Genomic DNA, 22,490 nt, shown 5'->3' on the forward strand with positions numbered 1-22,490 from the left:
TCTACCAATGAATATCAGTCTTCAAAAGTTGATAGGTTAAATGATTTGCCCTTGGTAATACAATCATTATAAGTCAGAAATAGATCTTCCTGTCTTCCAGGTTGCTACCTATCCACCACAGAAGAGATGTTAAATTTGGCATCAGTTTGCCACCTATTCCACTCTGTAGCCAGAACCAGGTTAAAATATAATTGGGGAACTCTTATCAAAATAAATAGAAATACAATACAAAATAGATGTGGTTTTCTAAGTCCAGATGGCTGCATGCAGGGATCCATTCCCAACAGAGTTTGATATCATGCTGCCTTTGATAAGATGATCTTAGCACAGATAAATGAATGAATTATTTTTTAATTCTTCATTTCACATGAACTTCTTTCCACTCCATATGCAAGCAGATTTAATTTTATATTGCAATGTAAGGATAAGGTTTCGTATAGGAGTCAGCAGCTTTTAAAAGCATAGGTGATTCACTACTTTTTTGGACAATTCTGAATCAACTTTGAAGCTTGCTTGTTGAGTATACTCTTAAATTATTCCAGAGGAAGAGACTTGAGCAGTAGTCCTGAGATTTGTTATGGTGGAAAAGAAAGATTTATGTATTTGCTTCAAATCTGCACTGCTCTGCGCCCTCAGCAAGTTATAATTAAGAAAGTCAGACAAATCCATCTCTATATATTAAAAGGAAATTATTTGTAAGCAAAGATGATCAATAGTTATGCAAATAGATAAGCTATAAAATTCAAAGGAAACATAGCAAGCATTGTTGAGTTGTTTCCCAACTAAAATCAATTGTTTCTGTACTGAGTCAAGAGATAGAACTTTGTTGTTGTTAAATAAAGTGTCTTCCCATCTGACCCAGGTAACTGCTACTTATGGACCTAGACCAATACTAATTGGTACAGGATCTTTGGTCTGCTTTGTTTATGATCTGGGCTGGTTCATTTCCGCCCCCCCCCCCCCATCAACGATAACCCAAAGGTTCACCATGTTAATGCTAAACAGTGCAAACACCCATTTGGCAAAGTTTACTACAGCACAGAACTATTGGGCTGATGAGATTCACTAGCCTCTTCCTCCTTGTTAGCTGGGATTATAGGCATGTACCATCATTATGGCATATTAGAACTCTTAAAACAGATTTTTAATTCATGAGAGGATCACCTTTCCTTTTGCTTTTTTGCAATTCGCCATGTCTTCTGAAACATTTCCTCTAACTCTTTTCGTGCTGTTTTTTTCCCTATCAGATCAAGAATGAACAGAGATGATGTCTTGTTTATAACATGTAAATTTCATCTTTTAAAAAATCTGGTCTAAATTAATAGTTTATTTCTGATATTTAAGAAAAATAATATATTATTCACCTTTGTGGTATCACAATGGGTTTTCCCATAAATTCTGGTAATTTCTTTTCTTTTTCTTTAGTAGCAAGAAGAAGTACATATGGTAGGTGATCTGTGGATCCTCTCTGCCCCATCCAAGAGATTTGTTGTTCAAATAGCTTTGGGAATAGCCATTTGAGTTAGTACCTCATTCAGGTGGTTTGTCAAGGACAAGAAATACCTAATTAAATCAAGTCTAAAAGCAAATTCTAACCTTGCAATAAAAAAATCTACTAAGTTGGTTTAATTGAACTTGAAGTATTTATTCTGACAAATGGAACTATCAAATGGAATAACTCAAATGATTTGGAATGCAGTGTGTGACCCCTTTGTAATTATAGGGGAACAGAGCTAATCCTGTTAACAAACCTGGTATTTTTCTGTCTAGAGTAATGTTCAGCATGATTTCATTGTATATACATCTATGCACTAATGTATTATATTCTAACAGGCCCTTGGGTGCCTCTTTTTCTGTATGTTTATCCTTTATGGATTCATATTGTGACCCAGAAGGATAGGTAGGTTATCCTTGAAAATGAGGCAAATTTAACTATGACAATCCTAGGGGATGACAGACTCTTTTGGGGCCTGCTCACATAGCTGCTTCCAGGCAAGACTGTCTTTCAGTTAGATAGTTATCAATCCTATTTTTAAAGCTTGCCTATATGGCTTATTTTTTTGCTTCTTCTGTCCTCAGAGGTAATGAAAAATAACAGGTCCCCCTTCTCCTTAGAGTAACCCTTCATATGCTTGAAGACAGTAAAATCTCTCTTGAGTCTTTACTTCTTCAGACAAAATTATTCTAACTGCTCTATCCAGTCCTCATAGGTCCCATTTTTCAATCCTGAAATAATATGACTTGTTCTCTTCTGGAACCTTTCCAATTGTTCCACATCCCTCTTAAAATATAGTCTCAAATTAGATATTTTAGCATATGCTGGATGGATTAAAACTATAAGCCGATACAAATTTATTTCCCTAGTCAACTCATAAAGAGAAGGTCCCTATTACATTGCAGGTGAATTGTATTAGTGAAAGGAGAAAAACCAGGTGAGTAATTTATTATTCAGCTCAACTGAATACTTTATCTTGATTTGATGGCCTTGCCAATAAAGGAGGAACACTATTGAAATAAGCAAGTTTCCCCTGGCTAAAAATGCCTTCCTAAGTGGTCTGGAAAGATAATAGGTCGCAAAAATAATTGTAAGGAACTGCCACAGCTGTTTTGTTTTAGCCCTAATTAAATAGCTTTCGTCCTCTTTGACTGATTATGGCTCTGCAAAAGAAAAGATTGATCATGAAGCTATCATGACCCGCTCCCTTGAAAATAGAAAACATGCAAATGTTGAAAATTAAAACAAGAATGATAACTGGGAAAGGATGAATACCCTACTACTGGATAATGGGTATCACAAACTCAATGTTGTGCAGATTTCAACTTTTTTTAAAAACCTTAAAGAACTTTAAAAAGAAGTATTTTATAGTATTATTTTTTATTTTTGTAGCAAAGGGGTAAGATGAAGACAGAATCCTGCATCTTATAAAGAGGCTACTAATGGGAAAGGATGTATGAATAGTATTTGGAAAGGAGGGACACAGCCCTTGGTTTATCACCCCCATCTCATCCAAGTGATGATTGCCTGTTTCCTTGCCTGATCCTGAGCTGCCATCCTCGGGGTTATGACGCATTGGGATCTTTCTCCTAGAGCCATCATTTTTTGACATGATTTTCATGAAAGTTGTGAAGATGAAAGTTAGCTTGCACCAGTGAAAGTGGGATTCCCAGACCTCCCTGTTTGACTGCTGAACTTTCCCTAATCAGAATCCACTGTTTCCTCTGTTGCCAGTAGCCTCTCCTTCTCAAATGGCTCCTCTGTCTTCTCACAACAAGATATTTCTGTTCTCATGGGTTTCTATATCCCAGCATGTGAGGTATATCTCTGTCGGTCTACCTGGCTCCTCTTTCCCTCAAGTTTGCCCCAGGTGCCAAAATTCCATTTACAGTGTTGGATTAATGCTCTGGTACATTACGGTAATGCTGACCTAGGTCCATTCTATGGGATTACTTTATAGGCATCGTTGCTTTATATCAAGATGTTTGGGAGAGTGGTGGTACTTTAATAGCTAATAGCTTTGAATGGGATCCAAAATTATGCATCAAATTCCAGTCTGTAGTTGTCAAAGAAGGATTCCACTTTACTCAAATAAAGACCTTCAAAACATGAAATTCTTCCTATGTTCCTTTAATTATGAATGCCCTTTAGCAGGAGTGATTTTAATATTTCTCTCGACTTAACTTTTGACCTAATGCTTTTTCAAATGACTGAAACAAAATACCCTAACCTTTATGTCTGATGTTATATTATGGATCACTCTGAAACAACTCGGACAACCTTACCTCATGTCATCCATCAAAGAGACAGAAATGCAACCAGTAAGCCCACAGGAGGGACCAGGACCTAGGGGTTGGATCGGAAATTTCATGGATTTAGGGAATTTGCTGGTGAGGGAATTTCCTTCAGCAAAGATCAGTACCTTCTTTTCAGCTTAGAGTCTCAAAAAGTTGCCTAGCCTAGATGTTGCCCAGTTACTGAAGAAGTAACTTGTCCAAGGTCACACAATTAGTCTGGATCAAAACCAGGAGTGGAATACAGATCTTCCTGTTTTATAGGAGGGTGTTATAGTAATGCAAGTCCTCCCCACAACCCCTCCAATAACATGATATAGGACACCACAACATGGAAAAGTATCAACTCTCCCTTGCTCTCTCATTTCTCCCTTTGGTGATTTTGATTTTTTGGTGGGATGCAAGGATGAATCAGTCAAGTACTCCATCAAAAAGCAGTCTGTGGAGCTCAAGGCTCTTTGGATAGGCCAGCATGTTGGGAAGGCATTGACAGTGCTTCACTCTAACCCCTAGTAAAAGCTAGTGTGGGATGGTCTTACCATTTTTGCAGACAGGACAACATTGTTCTGGTTCATAGACTGGGTTGACACATTCAGGAACTGCGCAGTCTGCTACAACACAGTGCACTTCGTTGCTGGGCTCACAGCGACACCATTCACATGGAGAGGGCTAGGAACAAATCTCAAATTAGCCCCTTTTCTCCTGTAGCTGAAACATTTGCATATTCACATGTTGTCAAAAGACAAAATATCAGTGTTTGTATTGACTTTACTACATTCACTTATTTCACCTTTTCCACCACCATTCAATCCACTGAAACCAAGCAAGACACCTGGAGTAAGGTATACTAGTTGGTAAGTGGTGTCTCAAGTCTCAAAGTGTTTGGATGATCCTTTGCTGGTAAAAATCTCAACTTGCTCTCATCAAAGCAGCATGGTGGCAACATGGGTAGAATACTGGACTGGAGAGAACTGGTTTGAAAACCTACTAGCCAGGTGACCCTAAGTAAACCACTCATGCTTTCTTGATCTCAGCATCTTATCTGTGATAATGAGAGGATTGGACTAGATCATCTCTAAGGTTTTTTTTTCAGGGTCTGATCCTCACCTTTGACTAACCTTGTGTTCATTTTCCATCTTTTACAAGATGGCTATTGGCAAAGCAGTTGCTTTTCTTGTTCTCAACACCCACCTTGTTCTATGAAGTGGGCAGGGTGTGCCAATGGGGATAGGAAAGTGATTCTGTAAATTCAATCCAAAAAAATCTAGCAAGCTTTTGTTAAGTACCCAATATAAGTAAAAAACATTCTGCTAAATTCTTGCGATTAGAAGATAGAATGAACATCAGTTTCTGATCTTGAGCTTTTGTATCTACTAGTGGGAATGCAACATGGCAACCAGTAAGTAGATATGTAAAAATCTGCAGAGGAAGAGAATGCAAAGTAACTCAAAGGAGAAAAAGTTTCCCATAGGAGGTGGTACATGAAGGAAACCAGGGATATTACAGCCCCAAGTGAAAAAGGAGGGCATTCCCAGGGTGTCATAGCTTGTGCGAAGACGAAGTTTCCTGAATAAAGAGGATTCTCTCATTTTATTCCTAGAGAAAGAGTAGATTACAAAGAAACAAGACAGTTTTATTAAGCTGACAGACTTGCCCTCCTCCACATGCACAATTTTTGGCAGGTTGCTACATACTAAAGGACATTTTTCTCCCATGTGAATTTTAGAACAGACTGAATTTTGAATTTGAATATCTTGCTATGGCTTCTTTAAAGATTTAGTGAATTTCTTTCATCTTGCCTGCTAGCCTTTATGAAGGAACTAAAATGTATTGATTAAAAAATCTACTGGTTAAGAGCCAAGTAGTATGGAATATATCATGACAAACTTGAGAAGTTATGAATTCAAATGAAAAAAATAGCTGGAAACCATTATTCTTTTTACTTACCTGCTAAGAGGTGACTTCAGGATTTGGGGTTTTCCTTCTAGGAGCTTTCAGTACCACTGAGAGGTAAAGTAGAGGCTGAATTGGGTTTTTATCTTTCTGATGTATGATTTGGCACTATTATTTGGGGGCTCCAACAACCACAGGGAATTGTGACTGCAGTCCTTTGTGGTATCAGAGCTTTTTAGTTCACTGTTAAGAATTGGCTTTATATTTCTCAAATCAGGCCATTTATTCAGCAGGAAATCCAGCCCCACTCTCAACTACATTAATTAAAACCCTTTCTCTTTGTCTCAGGGGCTGCTGCCTGTAAATGATCCTCATCACCTCTTCTTTACCTGTGGCTAAGGCAATTTAGATAATATAGCCTCTCCTTAAGTCAGAGATGGCTGGGTGGGGAGTCAAGAGGAAGGTGGAATCTTTCCATTTAATTATCTTCCTTTATTCATTGCAACTTTGATTTTTGTTTGAAGTGTCATAGCCTACATTTCATTTGTGGGCTTTATTTTATTAAAAACATGAGGGGGAAAAACAGTATCTCAGCAAACAGAGATGATTAGCTGTAGAATCAGTGGCAGAAAATATAGCCTTTTCCCTACCATTTGTTCAATAAGGTTATTGAATAGTACTGGTAAACCCTCTGATGTATGTTGATTTTTATCCACATGCCTCAGAGGAGTCTACTTTATTTCTCTGATGGCTTTGGATTTTCCATTGCACTTCTAATATATAACTTACAAACACCATACAGACTTAAAGACTCTAGATCATCAGCCACAGGGAAAAAACTCTAAAGGAGAAAATAAAAGGAGGCAACCCAGAGTGGTTCTGCCTTATTTCCTGTGATGGGCATAAGTAGAGATTCTGACCTTTCTCCATCTTTCCCAACAATTCAAAAATGTTTCCCTCTTTCCTTTTGTTAAACTAAAAAGTGAGTTCATTTCTATTCCCTCTTCCCTCTTAGGATGACAGTTTGATTTGTCCTTCTGTCTACAAGATAGGGAAAAGATGCATCAGAATCACCGGAACACAGAAGTTTAGAGTTGGGAGAAACCTCAATGTTCATCTAGTCCAAGAAGAACCAATCCTTCTAGCATAGAGGATGTCCTAAATGTTTTTGTGCTAAGTTTTGGGCTTCCTTGTATACCTGACAAGTTGTTATCAAAGACCCTGTTTGAAGACCTCCAATAATGGGGAACCACCTACTTCCTGAAGGAGCCCATTCTACTTTTGTATGGCTGCAGTGAAGAAGAATTTACTTTGCATCTTTCAAAAACCCACATGATTCTTTACTGTTTCCAGACCTCACTTTTCAAATTCTTTTCCTTATGATAGCCTTCCAAATAGTTAAAGAAATTTAATCTTTTTTTTTTTCCCAAAGAAACATCATAAGTTCCTTCAACCATGTGCTCAGGTTTGTGAGGCATGGACTCAAATGTACTCATCATCCTTATCCATACTAGTTGCTTTCTTTGGGACAATTTTCTGCTTATCAATATTCACGTTAACATGTACTGACTAGAATTGGTCCACATGTGGTCTAACCAGGGCAGAGTACAGTGGAATGGTAATCTTGCATTTTCAGAAGCTATGCCATTTTCATGCCATCACAATCTTCTACCTCACACTGTTGACAATATTGGGCTTTCAGTCCCATTAAAACCTCTGGATCCTTTTCAGCCAAACTGCTGTCTAACCACCTCTCTTCTATTTTTATCTTGTAAGACCATTTTTAACCCAATTGTAATTGTAATTTATCCATTTTGTTCTCCTTAAACTGGCTCTTTGATTTGTTCCCTGGCTATGTACAAGAATCTCTCTATGACAATCTTACTGAAACACATGCAGCTATGTATAACTCAGAGTGAATTGGGATAGGAGTGAAATTTGGATAAGACTTTTGAATCTTCAGTTGAGGGCTTTTCAATCTTCAAATAACCTTTGACAGAGTCTTGGAGATGCAAAAGGTTATAAGAAGAATCAGCAGGGCTGAATGGAGACTCTTGATGGAATTCATCATTTTAGTGTTACTTAAAATTCATTTACATAGAGAATTATTCAAAACAATACCAATATTATTTTTATGTTACTTGGGACAATGAGATATTAAGAGATGGAACTATGAAGACAGCTAAATTAATAGGGATAGAGAGTGTACCAGCACTGGATTTGCAATCAAAAATTGTCGTTCAGTTAGTTTTCAGTTATCCCAACTTTTTGTGACACTATTTTAGATTTTCTTGGCAAAGATACTGGAATAGCTTGCTATATCCTTCTCAAGTTTATTTGACAGATGAGGAAACTGAGGTGAACAGTTAAGTGTCTTGCCTCAAATCACATAGCTAGTAAATGACTGAAGCTGGATTTTTTTTGCAAGGCAATGGGGTTAAGTGGCTTGCCCAAAGCCACACAGCTAGGTCATTATTAAGTGTCTGAGGCTGGATTTGAACTCAGGCACTCCTGATTCCAGGGCCGGTGCTCTATCCACTGCGTCACCTAGCCACCCCTGAAGCTGGATTTGAACTTGGTTCTTCCTGATTCTAGACCTGGCTATCTTTCCATTATGCAATGCAATTAGAGAATCCCGGTTTAATATTATCTCTGCTGTTCTGTACCTGTGTGTTTTGGGATCTGAGACTCAAATTTCTTCACTTGCCAAATGAGAGGGCTAGTATAGTATAGTACATTCTAGATCTAAAAATATGATCTTATGTCTTGACCCAGGATCACAGAGTTAGTATGTACGAGCCAAGATTTACACTCAGGTCTTCCTAACTCCAGGGTTGCTTTGTTAGCCACCTTACCTCTTAATTAGTCAAATAATTTTGGATAGTTGCCTGTGGTTCATATTCATATTCCTTGATTTTTGGGTGAAGGAGCCAAAGGGAGAAGAAGAAAAAAATCCTATTATACTGGAAGGGGCTATCACCCTAACTTGTTTTCTACTGCCTATTATAATTTTCTTATGCATATCACAGCTTCATGAGCATTAATTGTCAGCATGCAGAAGAATTTCACTACAGCAAATGTGTATACCCAGCAAATTCGGAGGACTTAGCTGCAGCCAGTACTGTATACAGGAGCAGTTTTTAATGATGCCTTAGCTCTGCAAATGTCCCTCATGGGAATTCATAGAATTTTGTAGGACTTTGAGGTTCAACTTGACTGCTAGGTTTTTCTTTTGGGGTCTCTGGTCCCTTAAATCTGATAGGTACTATTTCCCTTCTGGTCATCTGAGAGAAACAAACACAGAATAAGCCTGAATCTTGGAAGATCGATGGAAGGTAGATGTACATATAGGAAGTCAGAATTGGGATCTTGAGCAATATCTTGAAAAAAGACTACATTCAAAGTGTTCAGTGATTAACAGTATAGCTGGGGGGTGGCTAGGTGGTGCAGTGGATAGAGCACTGGCCCTGGAGTCAGGAGGACCTGGGTTCAAATTCAGCCTCAGACACTTAATAATGACCTAGCTGTGTGGCCTTGGGCAAGCCACTTAATCCCATTTATCTTGCAAAAACCTAAAATAAAATAAAACAGTATAGCTGGATTTATTTATAAAGAATAATTTTCCAGAATGCCATAATATGATTCTATCCACCAGAGATAACTGGGCAGATAAGTGTTGAAAAAGTGTTGATTCTTGCCTATGGTCTCTTCTAATCTCAGCCTGGGACTGGTTGGCTTAATTTGCTATCCTCTAGTAGGACTCTATTTGGCCCCTGGTCCTTTTATCTGTCTTTCCTTTCCTCTTCTTTGCTTTCATCATATTCTTCCAAGTTATTTCTCTCTCTTCAGAGGACTTCTTTCCCCCCAAACCTCTCTCTTTGACTCAGTTGAAAAATTCTGTTCTCTTTAACCCTTTGACTTTATCGGGAGTCTCTGTTCTCTCTCCTCTCTCCTGGCTATGTCTCTCTTCTTTCATCATTCTAGCAATGCTGACTGCATTGTTCTCATGCTCTGACTTCTCTGGTTTTTCTGGTCTCTAGCTGCATTTCTAAGTAGCCATTACTCAAATGGTGAAAGGCTCCTCAAAGATATCAGTATGCTACTTTGCCAATTTTTGGAGGCATTAGGTTCAAACTTTAAAAGCCCCTCTACCTTGGAATGGAAAAATCTGAAATATTTGGTGTTCCTAGTAAACCTATAGCCCAAGCTCTTGAGCTAGTTACATTTTTCTTTTTTCCTTTTTGCTTTAAAAAAAATGACACTTTTGGTATGAAAGCCATATATTAGACCTGAAAACATCCAGAAAACTCCCAAGGTATTTTTTTAAAGCTCTCTCAATAGGAGTCAAATACAACGTATGAATAAGTACATAGAAAAAACTATTCTTGTTGCTTTTAAAAATATGAATATAAAATTATCATACATCTTGGCAAAATACAGCATGGATAAGTAAGATTATTAAATGAAGGCATTCTGAAATTTTATACTCTTTCTAATAACTCTTGCAGAATATTTTTCTATATGAACCAAGAAAACAAAAACAGAAGTACTCCCCTCCCCCAAAAAGCCTCAACTTTGGAATATCTCATGAAAAATTTTGCTCTCATTGAAATTTTGATTCATTTTAAAAATCAAAGGGAAAATCATATCCAGGGGAAACAATATATCTATACCATTAAAATTTTAATAAGGTAATAAAATTATAATTTAAATGTTTCATAAAGCAGTGACATGTGGACATAGCACGCCATGCTCCTGGTCTATTATTTTAAGAACATATAACTTGGGGGCAGCTAGGTGGCGCAGTGGATAAAGCACTGGCCCTGGAGTCACGAGTACCTGGGTTCAAATCCGGTCCCAGACACTTAATAATTGCCTAGCTGTGTGGCCTTGGGCAAGCCACTTAACCTCATTTGCCTTGCAAAAAAAAAAACCCCATATAACTTTTAGGTGGAGACTAGATCAAAATGGACAAAAGGATCCCTTGGGATGGTGCATTCTTTTGGATTGTTTATTTATTACTCATGAGAGGATTATTAGGGAGATTTTTTTAATGTACTTTTGGCCTATGATCTCCAAACCTAAGTTTATTTCACTGATTGAAAGAAGGAGGAAAACTCCATAAAAGTCATGAAAGAATTCATTTATGCAATCTCATAGTCACTATATAGAACCTTTGAAAATTATTAGAAGGGACAAAGACCAACGACTTCTTAAAATAGGCAAATGGCAGGGGAATATAGGGAGTTATGAACTAGTTAACTTGATAGTAATCACTGGCAACATTTGGAAGAAATTCATTTGATGCATTATGAACATTTAGATAAGAATCTGGTGAAGATAAAGAACCAATGTTCTAAGAATGTCATGCTAAACTAGGGCGTTGTAAGGTGTGTGTGTGTGTGTGTGTGTAATGGAATCCTTACCAGAATATTATTTTTAACAATAAAATAAAATATACAAGATTACAAAGGAAATTACTTATATTGAATGAAAGAGAACTAATTTTAGCAATTTAAATGAAAAAGACATGGGAATTTTATTTGAGCACAAGTTATAATGAGCCAAAATTTGAAATATTTACTAAAAAGTAAATTGTATAGTGTCCAAATCAGAAAATGATCTCTCTCTCTATTTTTTGCTCTGAGACAAATGAAAATTCTTTTGGGCAAATAATAATCAATTTATTAATTAGACAAATAAATAATTAATAGACAGTCTATAGTCTCTCTTCAAAACCAAAGAGAAAACCATGGAACTCCCTGAATGCTTAAATAACTTTGGAAAAGGAAATACCACTGAAAGGTGAAAAATAAACCCTAATTTTTGAACAATTAATAAGGGGGGTAGGCATATTAATGAGGAAATGAGCTAAATGTTTTTAGTTCCACCTGTTGAGAATGTGACTTGGTCATGAAATTCAGTCACTTATAGTACTCTGGACAAAGGAATCAATTCCTACTCAGGCCCCTCTGGTTGGCTTTTTCGTTCATAAACTAGGTTACCCTAAATCATAATGGAAGGTTCCAAATACAAAGGTTCATGTCCTTAGGATAAAAATTCATGAGATTAGATTCTGTTTGTAAGGTCTTTAGTGTATAACATCTTCTGGTAGGGTGCAACTGAAGATTTTAAAGCATCTACCCAGAGGCTTTGGGCAATCACATCTATCAGTAATTTCCTTTAGAGATTGTCTCACCTGCTAGTCCCTGAATGAGGAAATAGAAAGGAAAATCCTCAACCCTAATTTACTAATTGGTAATTAATATAATAGAAAATAATACTGTCTCTCAACTGGTTAGATTGCATTTTCACAAATGGGTTCTTTCCTTGTTTCCTTCATTATTCATTCATTCTCTCTCATCAGAGTATTATGCAGCAAATGCTTTGTAACTCTTAAGACTCTATAGTACTATGACTCTAGCATTAAGCTTCAAGGAGATGTGGGTGTTTAACCTAGAGCCAAATGACTTCAACCTTTACCTTATTTCCCCATGTATGAGACCAACCATTTTTAGAAAAATTCGGGCTCTAAAAACTGGGAGCATCTTATACAGTGGTTGTAGATTTTTTTACTTGCATTTCCTACTTTTTTTGTGCTTGTTGTCTTTGTGTTCATTGTTTCACATTTGTTATCAGTATATTAGGTTACATTTTGCCACATTCTGCCCAGAAATAGCTCAGAAAAGATTTTTTGTACAATGTTGAATTCAAGTTCAAAGTGATCCAGTTTGCAAAATTGAATGGAAGGGGTGGCTAGGTGGTGCAGTAGATAGTAGATACTGTCCCTGAAGTCAGGAGGACCTGAGTTCAAATTCTACCTCAGACACTTAAAAATTACCAAGCTGTGTGACTGTGGGCAAGTCACTTAACCCCACTGCCTTGCAAAAAAAAAGTGAATGGAAATTATGCTGCTGAATGATGTTTGGTCCTCCTCCAGCTGAAAAAAATAGTCTGAGAATGGTTCAGGGAAGAAGAAAGCTGACTGAAAATGCCCCAGCAGAAGAAGGCCATGAGAGGCAAGGCAGCTAAATGGCCTGAGTTTGAGAGGGACTTGAAGAGATGGATTGAAGAGCAAAGGGCCATTGCAATTCCTGTGTCCACAAAGATGGTTCAGCAGGAGGCAAGAAGAATTGCTGATGAAGCAAAAGTGACTGATTTCCAAGGAGGACACAGTTGGTGCTTCACATTCATGAAATGGAACGGACTAAGCATGCATCCACGCACCCGGTTTGCACAAAAGATGCCTGAAAGCTGTGAGCAAAAGGTCCTTGAATTTCATGATGAATAAAACTTGAGTTTAATAACTTTATCTAATACATTTTTTGTTTCAAATTTTGGGCCCCAAAATTAAGGTGCTTCTTATACATGGGGAAGTATGGTATGTTGGCACCTACATGAATCACACTAGGAATATTGGTTTAATAACTACAGGTGAAAATCTAGGAAAATTAAATACTTTTCATGGAAAAATAAAAATCAAACCTTTTCTCCACTTCCAGTATATAGATGCTTCTTCCAGGTTGTAGGTGAGTTTGATCTCATGGGTAGAGGAAGTTTGATCTTATGGAGAGAAGTAAGATTTGTATAGTACCTTGTTTATTAGGCATTCTCTAATAAAACTAATCATGCCAGAGATGAAAAGAGAAGATTCAGATTTGAGAAATGGGGAATAGTGAGTAGAAATATGAATGACTACTAGTCTCAAGGTACTATAAAAGGCATATTTGGAAAATAGGATATTATAAATCATTTAGGTCACCAAGAAAAAGATCAATAAACTCTCCTCTTTCCAGCATCAAATTCCAGAAATCTCACTGAGAAATCTGATTATTTATATACAGCATCAATAATTATAATTTTATCTGATCCTATAAACCATATATCAAGTTATATATAGATGTGTCGAAGGCTCATGGAGAGATTATGACCCAATGGAATATAGCATTTACTCTCAGTTTTACAAATGGCACAAAAAACAAAACCAATAGCATCTGGGCTGTGATGATAGCAGAAATAACTTTCCAAGGGTTATGTGAAATATATGTGGACAATTCAGGGTTCACAGATTAAATGAAAATGTAGACATTGAATGATCTGAATATCCAGAAAAGAAATGATTATGGCTCTGTATTAAACTGAATTTTAAAAAATTACCTAATCTGCATAATTTTAGAGGAAATCAAGACATGGTAAAAAAATTTTAGATAGAGTCTAGTGGAGAAAATATGTTAGTTTCTCACATTGGAAAATTCTGGTCTTTATATGTAACCCTGAGCAAGTCCCTCAATTCTTCTGGGATCTTTTCATAATCTGTAAAATAGAAATAATAATAATCATATTGTCTTCTTCATGAGAGGAAACATGATATAATGTATATAGGTCTAGCCTTGGATTCCCTCAGGTCACTTTCTAATACAGGAAATTTCTTCGGAGTTCCCTGCAAGAATGATTTCTCAGGTTCAAAAAGAAACAAAGCAATATATAAATCACATTGTTGTAGTGATACTCAAATGAGGTATTTTCATAAAGGTTCTTTTTAAAATTTATATAAGGTGGATTTTAAAAAGGAACTATATAAATTTAAATGTTTATTATTGTAGCAGTCACCAAGGTATGCATAAATTACACACCATATAGACTGCAAAGGAATTGGTTCTAAATATATTCAGTTTTTCCCCCCAAGAAAGGGGTACAAAACTTGGCCCCATGAGACATATCATGCAAATCCTGGTTGGTTTTCATCTCCAAAGTCTATGTGTTTTACAGTTACATTTTTCCACTCAGCACACTATTCACACATAAAAAGGACCAAAGTTCATAGTTAAGAAAAACATTGTTTTTGCCATTGTTTCACTTGTTTATATTATCATTAACAATTCTAAAATCTTATATAGGGTCTTAATGTTTCAAGTGTTTTCCTTGCAATTAGAATCACTATATGGTCTAGTAGAAAGTGGGTTACATGCTACTACTAGGTCTATATTCCAAAAGAGGAAAAAAACAGAAATGAAAAAGATCTATAAATATTTATAGCAATTCCCTTCTAATGGCAGGGAGTTGGAAATCGAGGAGATGCCCAACAACAGAAGAATAGCTAGACAAATTATCACGTGTGATTGTGATGGAACATTTTTCTGCTATAAGAAAGGATGAGCAAGATGCTCTCAGAAAAACCTGAAAAGATTTATATGAACTGATACAAATTGAAATATGCCGTGTACAAGGTAACAGGAGTATTAGAGGATCAACTGTGAATGATTTTGCTATTCTCAGTCATACAACGATCCAAGACAATTCTAAAGAACTTTTGAGGAAAAATGCTATCCAACCCCTAATGGTGTTTGAATACAGATTGAGGTATACTTTTTTTAAAGTTTGTTATTTTTCTTGAGATTTTCTTTAATTCATATATTCCTTCACAACATAGATATAATAGAAATGTTTTGCTTAATTACATGTGTATAACCTATATTGAATTGCTGGTCTTCCCAACAAGGGGATTTGGAGAGGAAGGAAGGGAGAAAATTTGGAATTCAAAGTTTTAAAAACAAATGTGAAAAATTGTTTTTACATGTAACTGGGGAAATAAAATGCTAAATAAAATTTAAAAGTATATAAAAAGAAAGTATTGCATCTTGGTTCATAAAACACCTAGATTTGAAGTCCATCTCTAAAACTTACTAGTTGTTTGAATAGAAGTGTCATTCAACCTTTCTGATTTCCTTATCTTGAAAATGGGAATATGACCTATACTACTTAGAATTGTGAGGCTTATATGAGACAAAAATAGACAAAGACCTTTTGTAAACAAAGAACAGCAAAAACAAAAACTATTATTACTAATAATTCTGTGGATCAGATAGTGTATATACTGCTTTATCAATTTACAGAGGAGATGAAGGATAGAGAAGTTAATTGATTTGCCAGTCAGGAAGCATCAGACACAAGGTTTGAAAAATGTCTTTTAAATCCAAGATGTGGTTTGTTTTTATTGAATATTGAAATGATTATTCTAAATTCTAAATCCAATAAATGATGAGAAAACATTTCAAAAAGTTGAAAAATATCTATGAAGGAGAAGATAATGCTAGACAAAATGAATACTCAACCACAAAATTTCTCCTGGAGCTAAAAACATGTGGAGTGTGTCTGAGGTGAGCATTTATGTTTTCTCCATCAAGTCTCATTACTTTCAGATGTAGAGGGAAGATTCTGCACTGCAGTTCAAAGGTTCTAGTGCCATTAAGTCTCTCTTTGGGAAGTTCAAAGATGTGCTCTCTCTTTGTATAGACCTAAGCATATTTTTTCAGAATTCTCAGTCTTTCATGTAACTAGCTCATAGTAGGCTGTTTAACTATTCACACAGAGATTTGGTCCAATTCTTTTGTTTGAAGGAATTCAGTTAGTAGATCAGGTCTTATCTGATCAAAACTTCTCTTAAGTTTGTGATAACTTCTTGGTTTGGAGGACTTGGGATCAGAACATGTGTCATTCTTGATTCCTCACTCAAATCCATCTTTGTATCCAAGGCTTAGTTCTACTTTCATAGAATCTCTTGTAAATGCCCCCCTTCTTTCCTCTGCCATCATCACAGTCCTGATATGAGCCCATATCACTTTATAACTAGATTACTGCCATAGTCTTTTTTTGTTCTTGGTTTTTTTTTTTTATGGATTCAGGCTCTCCCTCACTCATCTGCCAAAGTAATTTTCCTAAAGTGCAAACACTCCTGAATGAACTCATGGTTCCCTTTTACCTCTATGATCAAATGTAAAATTCCCCATTTGTTATTTAAAGCCATTATAACCTCACTCTTTCCTGTTTTTTGAATCTTCTTAAATCTTGCTTGATACACTAGCCAACTTGATGTTCCTTGCATCTTAATTCTCCATTTTCCAACTCCATGCTATTTCCTCCCTCACTTCTACCTCTTATCTGATCTCCTTTAAAACTTGGCTCAAATCCCATCTTCTATAAAAGGTCTTTTCTATTAGTGACTCCCATTACTAGTGATTTTTAAAAAAATTTACTTTTCACTTAGACTAGAACTTCATGGAAATGCTATAAGGATGGATTAAGAAATTTTAAGCTATTTTGTGACTAGGAAGCAATATGTGATATGACCTTCCATTTGCACTGAATATATCTTGTATATATATATATATATATATATATATATATATATATATATGTATGTGTGTGTGTGTGTGTATACTGATAAACACATATACACACACACATAGGAATGTTGTTTCTCTCAATAGGTGTGAATTCCTTAAGACAGGAGTCATGTTTTTAATTTTCTTTGTGTTCTTAGCACAATGCCTGTAAGAACTAAATCAATTCTTGGTGACTGACTAATACAAATGACTACAAAGCAGGTTATATTATAAGCTTGGAGATGAGATTTCCATAAGGAATTCAATCTTGTTTTGGCCAATGTAGAATATCTGGAATACTGATTTTGAATAATAGTAAGTGGTCATTAAATTTATATTACTGAGTCCCTGGAAGAGATAAATCTTCATATAGTATTGATTAAGGCAATTTTTACAAGGGCAAAGTAAAATATACAAACTGAATTAATTGACAATTAGCACTTGGGACAATAATATTGTGCTCTTTTCTAAGTGTTTGCCAGAAACTCACTGCACATGTGTAGAAGACACTTGTGTACAAATGATTGGAGAAAGTGTCCTTGACTTTGCCTATGTAGGGACTGCAAATACTTCAATCTTATGGGCTGGGCTAGGTCATATTATGAGCCATTGCAAAAGCATCTTGATGACATCATCTGAGTATACTGAGAGCAGGGGAAATAGAAACAAGAAGAGTCTTCTCTGTTTACCTCTGTCTCTGAGCTAAAGCAGAAAAGAGGAAGATCAATTGGAAAACACAAAAAAGAGTTAGTTTTATATTGAAAATTCATCATCAGGAATTTAATACAAGTATGGTGATCTTATTCAAAGATGATATTTATTCCTGAAATTATATCCTGAGGTACTTGAGAGGTTTTGCAAAGAGTAGGCAAAATTCTATTTTCATTGCTTTTTACCTCTCTTCCCTTATACGTGGGTAGAAGTATTGATTATTGTCTGAACATCCTCAAGGAGTACTGAGGCAATCTGGTAAGGAAAAGCTCTCTGGAGATGCCAACAACTCACAGAAATATCAGAGCACAGATCAGGACACAAAGTAATCTCCATTTTGCTGAAGAGATGAAGACATTTCTAGTTGTTTTTCTGATAGGTGAGTGACAAAGAGCTCTGGAGGAAATAGTTATTGTGAGGGGAAAATATGTTTCTTCTCCTTCTGACTGATATCTTCTCTCTAAGGAGAATCCAAAGGCATAGGCAAAGGTCATTGGGTACAAGATAAAGTCAAGCCAGCAACAGAGCATCATACCCCAAATCTTGAAAAAGACTTAGCAGGAAGACATTAGTCCTTTACTGATAAGCTGAATCGATAGTCAGGTCTGGTGTAGAAAAGGACCTTTGAAGTGTTACTAAGACGTCTTGAGTAATCTCCATATATCTCTATGTGGAAGATTTTCCCTTTATCATTTATCTATGTAATTTGGGAAAAAATGTACAAACTGTATGAGTTTGAAAATTTTCACTTGACTCTGAGAAGGACAGATTGATGATATCAGAAAAGTGCCAGTCATTCGCAAAAGCCTGAAACAAGGCTAAGTGAAGGAGTGGGAGTGAGGAGAGGAATGGAGAATTTTGCTACTATGATTCCACAGGGAGAGAGAGAGCTATTAAAGAGAAAAAAGATAGATACTGCATTGAAGGAACAAAAGAAGCAAGCTATCACAAGGAGCCCTAGTGAGCTCTAACTCAGCAAAGTTGTTTTGAGTGGATGGGACCTAATTCAGTGTTTTTCAAACTCTGGGAGCTTGGGGAATAAGGCCCTAAAAAAATCAAACCCATTTACAATGGTGAAAGCACCCAGACTATGTGTTAAAAATCTGACATGCTAGTTAGATGCATCACTTTGGCACTGATGCATGAAGAGCCCAGCCAAATATTCTTTAAGAGAAAATACTCATCTATCTTATTGTGCAAAAAGCACCGGACTTGGGATCAACAGACCTGTATTCTACTTAACTTTGGTCAAATCCCTCCCTTCTCTGGGCCTCATTTTCTTCACCTGTAAGAAAGGAAGGCTTAGTTAAAGACTCTTCCAGGTCTGTCATACTGTTTGTTTCTACATGCAAGCTGCTGGCATTATAATTGATACACTTAAATGATATAAAGTTGGATTTAGATGTTGGAGTTATCATTCTATTCTTTCCAATTCTTTGTGATCATGTATGGGGTTTTCTTTCCAAAGATACTGGAATGATTTGTCATTTCTTCTTCCAGCTTATTTTACAGATGAGGAAATTGAGACCAATAGGGTTAAGTGACTTATCCAGGGTCACACACAGCTAGTTTTTGAACCTAGGTCTTCCTGACTTGAGGTTTGGGGTTCTATCCACTGTGTCACTTAGCTACCCATATCTTAGATTATTTATTTTCATTGTACAGGAGCTCCCTCATTCATCACCAGAGAAATTATGGGATTTGCTCATATTTCACCTACAATCTAGTTTTTGGGAGATTTAGGAAAGAGAGTCTGGACTTTGGATTAAGAAAATGACTTGTATCAACTCAGGTCTGCAACTTTTCTGTAAGGTATAGCTTTTATAAATTATCTGAGACATTGAGTTTAGAGACTAGTTCAGAGGACTCAAATTAGGATTCCAGAAGAACATTTGAATCTGACTTTAAGACAAATTCTCTACCCACTAAATCTTTTTACATTATCTCCTCAAATATGGAAGAACTATATATATATATATATATATATATATATATATATATATATATATATATAGAGAGAGAGAGAGAGAGAGAGAGAGAGAGAGAGAGGGAGGGAGAGAGAGACTCCTTAGTATTATAATCTTTTCTCCTATTCAGTTTGATAAGCAGCTGCCCAGAAATAAGATTGTAAGTGACTTGCCTAAGGTCATATCATTATTTGTCTTAAATATTAGGAATTTGAGATCAAGGTCCTTTGTGTTTATGGTTGATCAATACAAGCTTGAAAGGGTTTACCACAAATCTGACACAAATAGCTCCTTTGAACTCTTGGGATGGCTTTGTCTCTAGATTTGTGCATCTCTTTCCTAGGAGCTACTTTGATTTTACTTGTGCTCATAGGATCTTCTTAGATGAGGGCATGCCATGCTGGGAAATCCTGTGCCAGAGAATTCCAAGACTCACAATTGATACTAAAGTTCTTCAGTAGCAGACAAAAGATTTGAACCTAAGTATTGCTGACTTGGGGAGCTAGATGGCATTGTGGATAGAGCACTGCATTTGGAGTCAGGAAGATCTGAGTTCAAATTTGGTTTCATATACTTATTAGCTGTGTGACCCCCGGACAAGTCACTTAAAAACTGAGTTTGCCTCAGTTTCCTCATCTGTAAAATTAACTGGAGAAAGAAAATGGCAGAGTACTCCAGTAGCCTTGCCAAGAAAACTCCAAATGGGGTGACAAAAAGTTGGACATGACTGAAAAACAGTAAAGCAACATTGACTACCTGCTATGCTAGGAAGATTCTAAAGGAAGTTGTTATATAATGATAAGCATAGACTATAGTCTTGGTTATCAGTGTAGCAGTACCTTTTCACTTGGTTCTACTTCTTGGTTTGACAAACCTTTGTACCATATCATATACTCTTTGAAAGACTCTGACAGAAATATACTAATATCATACTTCCAGGCTTTGTCAGTGAAATTGGACAGTAGTAGCTGATAAATCATACTTTCCTTTGATGTTTGGTTTTTTATCTTTCTCTGATTTCAGTGGCTGAGTAGCTCAAAAACTAATATGGTGATATTTTTTTATTACAGAATGATTTAGCAATTTCTTCTCTATTATGAAACCTTTGAAATGTGAAAGTTTTTTTTAAAGACAGAGATACCTTATTCAGGATGGAAAAAAAAAGATCTGAAATATACCAGTGTTCTTCCTCAGACTGTGGTTGAGTTGTAGATGAGATGCTAGCTATGGTTAAGTAATTAGTTTCTTATTTAGAAACAAGTCATTTCAATCTCCTGTCAGATCCTTGCTAAAGCAATTTTAACAATATGAGTTTTGCTCAGAATTTCTGGTATCTTGACTGGAGTGTCTTAAAGCTTTACTGTGAAATTTTAGATTCTCATTAAGAAAGAGGAACTTCTAGATCCTTGTTCTTTTTCTTCCCTAATGAAGCTTTCTAACTTTCAGTAGTCACACATCTGTTATTTTAAGAAACTCTTTGAAAAGGTTGAAAAAAATGAAAGGTAAAATCAGCAACTTTAGTTTTTCTTCCTGTCATCCTCAGAAATAGGAGACATCCTCTCTGTAAGGGGAAAGAAGTGAGTTTTCTTGAAGTTATGGTGGTCTTCTCAGCATCCTCAGAATCAGTTGATTTATGTTCTCTAGAGGGAACTTTTACTAAGTCTTAAATGGAAAACTTTATAAGGGGACAATGATTTTTGTCCTGGAGGAGTCATATTTTCTGATTTGTCACAATAGTGTAGATTTTGGTCTCAAGGCAAATCATTTCATCTCTCAGGGAAGGATTCTTTCCCTGAGTTCTTCATCTCTAAAATAAGGTAGTTATAATAGAAGATTTTCATTTCCCTTTTGAGGAATAATATTTTGTGTTCACATTGTTTTCAGGGGGTACATCTATTCTACTCATAGCTTCTTTGGAATGTATCTTTGAAAGATGTATGGTCTATAAGTCCTGGGTGTGAGTTCCTTTGATGGGAGTTATATAAATGGAACAAGTTCCAGGACATACATCAGAGATATTATATCATATGGAGGAGAAAAATAATTGTACCTAAAGAATATGCATTGATTTTCATGTAGAATATTTCACAATTCTGTCTAGAGAGAGCAGAGACTAGGCTATCTCAACATATTTGATAATATTGATTCATGAAATGTTACATATATGTTATTCATGAATCTAGAAAAGTTATAAATATATCATATATATGAGTATTTCATCAATCTATATTTGTATTAGATATACATCTATTGAAAAATAAGCACCTTCATATTTTTAACTAAAATGACAGTATATACATCATAATGTTCCTTTCTATAATTTCCATGATCAAATATAAAATCCTCTCTTTGGCTTCCAAAGCCCTAAACAACCTAGTTCCCCCTCTCCTTTTCCAGCCTTCTTAGACCCTCAGCATGCTCTGCAATTCAGTGGCACTGGTTTCCCTGCTGCTCCTCATCCAAGATTCTGAATCTACAGATTGTGGGCATCTTTCCTGATTGTTCCTCATGCCTTTCCATCTCTCCTGCTTGGCCTCCCTGGCTTCCTTCAAGTCTTTGCTAAAATTTCATCTTCTTTGAGAAGCCTTTCACAGTGCCCCTTAATATTGTGCCTTCCCTCTGAGGTCATCTCCAATTTAATCTGTGTACATCTTTTTTTTTTTTCCTTTTATTTACATAGTTGTTTTCACATCATCTCCACCATTAGACTGTGAGTTCCTTTTCTTTGTTTCTCAAGACACTGGGAGGATGTCTGGCATACAGTAGGCACTTAATAAACCTTTATTGACTGGTCTACTGACTGATACATGTAAATTCATATCATACATTTGTCTACACACTTTCTTTTTAAAACTTGGACAAGATTTAAGTAACTATTGACTGAGCAAACAAACCTTAAATATACTTGCTTTTCATCTACCAACTCATTAACAGTATTTACTGCAATGTTATATTAAATACAAACTTG

General features: G+C 36.0%; 1 protein-coding gene across 1 annotated transcript in view; it reads right to left on the reverse strand.

The window, feature by feature from the left end:
- Positions 1-22,490, reverse strand: part of VWC2L (von Willebrand factor C domain containing 2 like) — a 169,674-nt gene that overhangs the window by 133,406 nt on the left and 13,778 nt on the right. Inside the window, exon 2 of the mRNA XM_074192566.1 lies at positions 4,329-4,458. Within this exon, the coding sequence (XP_074048667.1) occupies positions 4,329-4,458 (130 nt within the window). The remainder of the gene's footprint in view (positions 1-4,328; positions 4,459-22,490) is intronic.

This window comes from Macrotis lagotis, chromosome 6 (genome assembly GCF_037893015.1).
Source record: "Macrotis lagotis isolate mMagLag1 chromosome 6, bilby.v1.9.chrom.fasta, whole genome shotgun sequence".
Classification (NCBI taxonomy): domain Eukaryota; kingdom Metazoa; phylum Chordata; class Mammalia; order Peramelemorphia; family Peramelidae; genus Macrotis; species Macrotis lagotis.